Source organism: Drosophila hydei, unplaced genomic scaffold (genome assembly GCF_003285905.1).
Source record: "Drosophila hydei strain 15085-1641.00,03,60 unplaced genomic scaffold, DhydRS2 tig00000149-arrow-pilon, whole genome shotgun sequence".
NCBI classification, from domain to species: domain Eukaryota; kingdom Metazoa; phylum Arthropoda; class Insecta; order Diptera; family Drosophilidae; genus Drosophila; species Drosophila hydei.
In genome coordinates, this window is record NW_022045678.1 from 6,286,255 (window position 1) to 6,293,392 (window position 7,138).

Genomic DNA, 7,138 nt, shown 5'->3' on the forward strand with positions numbered 1-7,138 from the left:
AACTCTAAGGCAGCGCCCGAATTTTGTGTCAAGTCAGCAAAATGCACCTGTGCAGTTCGGTCCAAAATCCTTTGCACAAGCCAAGCCAAAGCAAACACAAATACTGCTACATATACATACATACCTATATACATATACATATATATGTGTGCATATGTATATGCAGTGAGCTCCAAGCAAAACAAATCGAGCGACTTATCAACACCAAAATATCTCCCTTTGACTTATGCACTGGAAAACTGAAACAGTGGAAGCCCCTTACAGGATGCTCCACAGCTTGGTGCTCTGCTATATTTCCAATGCAAGCGCCAACCGAAACGTTTGTCAGACTACTGGAAAGTCGGCTATGTAGGAATTTCTGTGGTAGTTTCTCATAAATATGCGCGCACACAAACACACACATACACATGCTACACTTACAAGCCATGGTCAGCAGCAAGTGGGCGGAGCCGTGGCAGCATAAGGTTAGCTTGTATGTGTGGACTATACGCTATATGCTTACCGAGCATATATCTGTGTGAGTGTCGTTTTTTATGCGCTCCACGGCAATTCAAAAACGCCTACTTCAAGAACAACAACAACAAGCCGAACAACAGCCACCACCAAAAGCAAAGCAAATGACGACAAGCGACGAAGTCAACAGAAATCAGACAAACACAGCCGAAGCTGCAAAAGCGAGAGCAAACACAGCTTTCCATGTGCTCGTGTTATTCCTTTACAGTGGGGCAAGAGAAAAGAGTAAAGACACCGAAAGTAGAGTGAATGCTTACTCCTGTTCAAACCGTTAAGTTTACACGAAAAGTTACTAACTTACATTTAAGTTATATTGAAAACTGTGATAGGTGCAAATTTTGTACTTCCATTTTTTTACCTCATAAAAATTTTATTATGTTTCTTTGACGCTCGTAAAATTTTATTAATTCTTAATATAATCAAGATGTAAAATACTTATGCCCTCAACATATATTAATATAACAGATTAAAAATGATCATGATCTTAATAACACAAATTGCGTTAGTGTTTGTTAATCAGCGGGACAGTGTGCACTAAATGAGAGGCTTTCTCACATGCACACGAGAGAGCGCCAAAGGCAAATCGCGAATAACTTTAACGGTTAAAGGGTGCCCAATGTTCGCTCTCTCGCACTCACAATTCTTGCTGTTGTTGTTGCGGCTAAGCTTTTGCAATTTCAGCAGGAGCTCAACAGCGAATGGCGTGCAAGCTACCAGCGTGTGGAGCTACTGCTGTTGCTCTTGGGCACATGTACACATACACATACACATACACATACACATATTAGCACTATAGAAACGATGCGCGCGTCGGCCATTCTGCAGCCAGGGCCACCCTGCAGTCGAGCATACGGCTAGACTCAGACTCAGTCGCCACCGTTAACTCTTTGAAACTGGACGCAGCGAGCGGCAAAAAAATAAAAATAATCAAAATAACAAAATATAAGAAAACAAAATTCAATACGGGCGCGCCAAAATTTAACAAAATTGACAACAAATTTAAAAGATATTTGAATAATTTTTGGAGCTTAAACCAAGCAAAGTCAAGTGCAGTGTGACCCCTAACGAAAAGGTGTGTCCAGTGTGTGTGAGTGAGCCCCTTGTTAACTGTTGACTACAGCTGCCCCCACCCACCTCATACCCCGTATTCAACCCCACCCCACAATCAAGTTGCATGTGAACCGGCGATCCAATGAAAATGGAGGATCCCACCATAGCCGACACATATGTGCAGGATTTTAACTTGGATCATTTGGGCGTCAACAATACTACAAACAGCTCGGTGACAACCCTAACACCTGTGACCATCTCCTCCACAGCCGCCGCCGCCATCGGGCATGTGAAGCGCGAAGATCACAGCCCGCCTCAGCCGATAAAATGGACAACAGTTCATAGCGCCGAGCCGCCAGCAGATGATGAAACGGAAACGTTGCCTCTGCCACTACCCTTGCCGCTTCCAATTTCTGTGCCGGATCCCGTACCCGGTGCTGAACCCTTGGCATCTGTATCGCACATTAAGCTGCGCTCCTTCTCAGGCCATCATCAGTGGCATATGGATGAGCGTCGGTTACAGCCACTCAGTCCGCCGCCCGAGGGATATGTAGGCGGTCCAATGGGCGGACAAGCGGTGCTGGTTAATACCACGTCCGGCACAACAGCAACAGCAGCTGCTGCTGCAGCCGCCGCTGCCGCTGCTGTGGCTGCGTCAGCGGTACCTGGTGGTGTACCCTCCACTCCACCGGAGACGCCACCCGTGGTGGGCTCTCCAAATGGCAGCAGCAGCTGTCCCAGTCAGGCATATGCACATCATTACCATGCCGGACGCAACAGCAACTCGGGCGCAAATGTAGCTACCGTGGGTCTTAGCCAGGAGATGATGTGGCTGCCCAATTCGATGCGCACCGACCAGCAGCCATTGGACTTGCGTCCACTTGCGTGCCCGGGCTCTCAGGAGGAAGCTGAAGAATGGGAACGGCAGCGGGAGTATGCTATGCATGCCGCTGCAGCGGCTGCACATCATCATCATGGACATACACTGATGCAGAGCCATCATCATCATGCCATCAGGCATATGGCACAAGCACAACATCCCACTCATCATCCGCACTTCCATAGTCTGGAGCATGCTTTGCCCATTAATATGCATTCAAATTCAGCCAACTCTTGTGCGGGCAGTCCGGGTCCGGTCAGTGTTCCGCCTAGTAATTTGTATCCAACGATCACCAATTGTGGACCTCATGTGCCCTCAGCGGGCAGCAGCAGCGGCGCCAGCAGCGCCTCCAATTCACGAGGTTGTGTCCGATCGATTCTACAGCCGTATCGCCCGCTCTCGGCCAGCTCGACGAGGAGCTCCAATAATTCGCCTCACACTTGCTCTGGCGCCTACAGCAATGCCACGCTCGAGGATTGCATCAACGATGATATGCTGACCACTTTGACGGTTCGGGAGCTAAATAAACGACTGCATGGTTGCCCACGCGAAGAGGTTGTCCGGCTGAAGCAGAAACGTCGGACTCTCAAGAATCGTGGCTATGCACAGAACTGCCGCTCCAAACGTCTGCATCAGCGTCACGAACTGGAAAAGGCCAATCGTCAGCTCAATCAGGATCTGCATCGACTGAAGCTGGAGTATTCACGCGTCTGCCAAGAACGGGACAGTCTAATGCAGCGCCTACAACAGCAAAGAAGCAGCACGGGCGCCGCCGGTGGTGCGGACAGTCAAAGTTCCCCAGAGTTTTATCTATGACGCCAACTGGCGGCGGCCTCAACAGCTTCCACCTCAAATAACTCGCATCCGTTGCAGCAGCCGCAGCAACATCGTGCCTCGCATTCGCACTCGCACTCGCATCCGCATTCGCATCCGCATCCGCATCCACATCCGAGTTCGCAGTGGCCACCCCAGCAGGTGGTCAACTAATTAGAGCTGGTAAATGACATCTTGAAATAGTCCACAGGTGAAAAAGAGTTCCCAACAACATTTCTATTTCCCTTTATATAATGTATAAGAGTAAATGTTCACAGGTGAAGAAGAAGGCATATTAGCTAAATTTCCATTAAAATAGATTTTCTTTTTAACGGAACTTGCATCATATTTAGATATGTTATAAATGGGCGCAATTAAAATGTTTCCACGTTACTTTTCACATTGCAACTTATCTCCGTTTCTACTACAAAGCTACATAAGAAATTTCTCGTGACAAATATTTTAAATATTTTTGATAGCTATTAAATGATTTGCAATCAAACTTTAATTAAGACAGCAACTGCTTTACAAATATGTCTGATAATATCATTTAACATTTATTTTACGGGTACAGCAAATTGTTCTTGTTTCTCAAATCATTTCAAAAATAGTTTTTCTAATGAAATATCTTTCAATATCTCCAATATAAATACTTCAAAAATCAAATTTTATAAAATTTTAATGAGGATACGAAATTAGAATAAAATTAGTTTTCACTATTGGAAAATATAATAGGTTCATTTACGCCAGCTTCTTTTAAACTTTTTAGAACTAGACTTTTCTAAATTGATTGTCACTACTCTTTAAATATATGATGAATTTCTTATAAATTCAATGAAAAACAAGGTACAGAAAGTATTTGTGATTATACTTTTTAAATGAAGCACAAGCTTTAGGCAATCTTAAATCACTTTCAGAATTTGTATCATACTGCGTGAAAATTATTTTCAAATTCGAAATAACACACTATTAAGGTTTTTCACACATGTGGATTATTTCAGGAGGGACATGTGGATTATTTAGCGACTGCAAAAAATGGTATTTTTCATGCATTTACAAATTTCAACATTCATTTAAGCAACAAACAAAAAGAAATGCAAAAACATTTTCACTTTCAATTTGTGACAATAAAAGATTTTCAAACTAATTTTGTAAGTTCTTGTTAAGTTACTGATCGATACGACACGAATCGATTTAAATCGAACGTTTGGCTGATAATCATTTTCGTTTAGTGGGAGAGAGAGAAAACAGGAGAGAGTGGAGATCGCACATCCCGAACACATAGTTCAAATTATTGATTATAAATAAAGTAATTCAAACATTAAACAAACTTTTTTGTCAGCTACTGATTAATGATCAATCAGATCGTTCGATCGATCGATCGATCGCAACATTGTATTACAAATTACGAGTTAGTAACACACGCTTATTTGTTGATTAGTTCTAGCTTTAGTTTTTTCTAGTATTAAGATGACCGATGACAGCAACAACAACAACAACAAATATCGTATACCCTTTAACTACATAGGGTTAGACTTAATAGCTGTGTAGCATGTTTCATAGCAGAAGCTTTCATTTGGTATCCATATCGTACACCCACACTCAAACCCGCACCCGCACCCATAGCAACTTCTTTAATGCCATGCAAATGCAATAAAATAAACTTTAAACTAAAGGTTGTATTATGTTTTAAACACAAGCACTTGAAACAGTTGATTAAACTTAAAGCAAGAACACACCAAGTCCTAATAAATGTAATTAATGCAATGGAAGCCCTATTACTACAGAAAACAATGTAAATACAAAGCAAATTGTATAAATTCTAAGCTTAACGATTCGATGTTTGTCTCTATAAAAAATAAAGTAAAGTCAAAAATAAAAGCTAAAAATTGAGTAGAAAAACATGTTCAAGAATACGATACTGAATACGACAACAATTGTGAATAGATCTTAAGTGTGCATAATGAAAACTTAGTAATAAATGCAAACATAAAAAAATTACAAAAAATAAAACCATATCAATGTGTTCTTAACTCAAAACGAAAAATATATTTTAATTTGATAAGCATATTTTTTCAGGAATTTCAAAATACTTTATTAAACGCTCCAGAAATACTTGAGCCAATGCAAATTCTATTTTTCAGTACAAACTTTTACAGTTTAATTTTGTATATATCACAAGATTTCCATAAGGAATAAGCGGTCTATCAATTACAAATTAATTATCTTTCTGGTAAACTATGAGAGTTCTTCTATCCAGCAACGGCCTAACTGCAATTTTAACAGTCAAGAGTGAATAATATATATTTAATGATTTTTCGAAATATAAAATCATAATAACTGGAGGTTCAGATTCAGTTCGGGCTTATACATATTGGAATTTTGGCATATTGTTATAATATATTAGCAACAGCCAGACCTATAAATATGTAAGCAAAATTGAAGCACTTAAATATGAGTAAAATGATGCAATGAGAGGCGCTTTTTGGACTCAGCTTTGAAACAAATTAAGCATATAAGATATATAGGAAATTTTAATATTAATAACAACATTCCCATAGTAGCTGTAGTTGGTAACAAAAGAAGAACATAATAACTATTTATTTACTGAAAGTGCTTAAGCATTTATTAAATTTAAAACTTGAAAGAAGTTTATCTTTCAAGACTCAAAGTGAATATTTATGAATGAATTTGGCTTAGACTGTGAATATATAGTGTTAAATTGTCAATGAGGTTCAGAAATATTTAACTCAGATGCCAGCACCTGCAAGCAAAAGGAAATGCACTCAATACAATATTCATCACACCCCAACATACGATAAGGTATGGTTGATCCATAACTGTATGATAACGATCACCGATTTCATGGAACTGGGTTTTTGTGTGGTCTGTCGGCAATTCATAAAGTGAACGACCACCAGCAACAGTTGCAAAACTCGATACGTCAAAGTAAACAAATTGCGACTCGGCTACAGCCTGTGCTCCAGCTTCAGCATCTTTAGCGGATGCCAAGTCCAAGTCCGACCCTATCCAAAATTGTGTCAATAAACAAATTGAATAAAAAAAGAGTACCACTTGAGCCCGTAATGTGCAACAGCAGAGAGCAGCAAGAGCAGGCGATCGAGGGATTGGATTACAATTATTAACAATCAGACGGGGATAAAAACAGAAGGCATAAACGTCGCTTGCTTATAAACAAATCAGGCCAGATCCCGGCTGAAGGCTCCGCGTAATTCGGTGAAGTGGACAAGATGTGGATCTCGTTTATTAATAAAATATTTTGGAATATGCCAGGCCAAACTTTTCAGTTGTTTATTTTGATTTTGCTTGACCAACTGGCGTATGCTCCACTACGATCGGTTATTTCAGTACCTTATACTCTGTAAATATAAAGCTATTGTCGGTCTGTAGAGAGCATTTGTTAGTCGTTGTTAAAATGTTGCAAAATACTTCAAAGAGTATATGCCAGTCGTGCATTCTTATTTCTGAACATCTTTATGCACTGAAGAACAGAGCGTCTAGATTGCTGGAATGATTGTGAAGAGTGTCAGCTAGTCGTGGACTCCTATCATTTATTATTTCTGCACGTTTTATGAATTTCCTGTGTTCTAGCGAACCCCAAATAAAACTCCATGGACATCATCGGCTCGACTTTATGTAATGGAGACCAAGTCGTCTACGCGTTCAAATTTTTGTCGAATTTGATTTATTGCATGCATGTATATATATGTACATATATATGTATATATATATATATATATATATATATATATGTATGCATTGTATATGTAATGAACTGGCCATTTTATTTAGATTTCATTCGGTTTTCATTATTGACTTGCTTATAGCTTGTCGTTTTGGGCCTGGCTTTAGCTCTGGCTG

General features: G+C 40.2%; 1 protein-coding gene across 1 annotated transcript; it reads left to right on the forward strand.

Moving 5' to 3' along the window:
• Positions 1-1,395: 1,395 nt before the first annotated feature.
• Positions 1,396-3,705, forward strand: LOC111594689 (transcription factor MafB). The gene has a single exon (XM_023308108.2). It carries the CDS (start codon positions 1,706-1,708, stop codon positions 3,257-3,259), a length of 1,554 nt encoding a protein of 517 aa, XP_023163876.1. The 5' UTR covers positions 1,396-1,705; the 3' UTR covers positions 3,260-3,705.
• Positions 3,706-7,138: the final 3,433 nt, after the last annotated feature.

What these genes read in the sequence shown, in the direction of transcription:
- LOC111594689 (XM_023308108.2), top strand. Translation starts at nt 1,706, where the DNA reads ATGAAAATGGAGGATCCCACCATAGCCGACACATATGTGCAGGATTTT.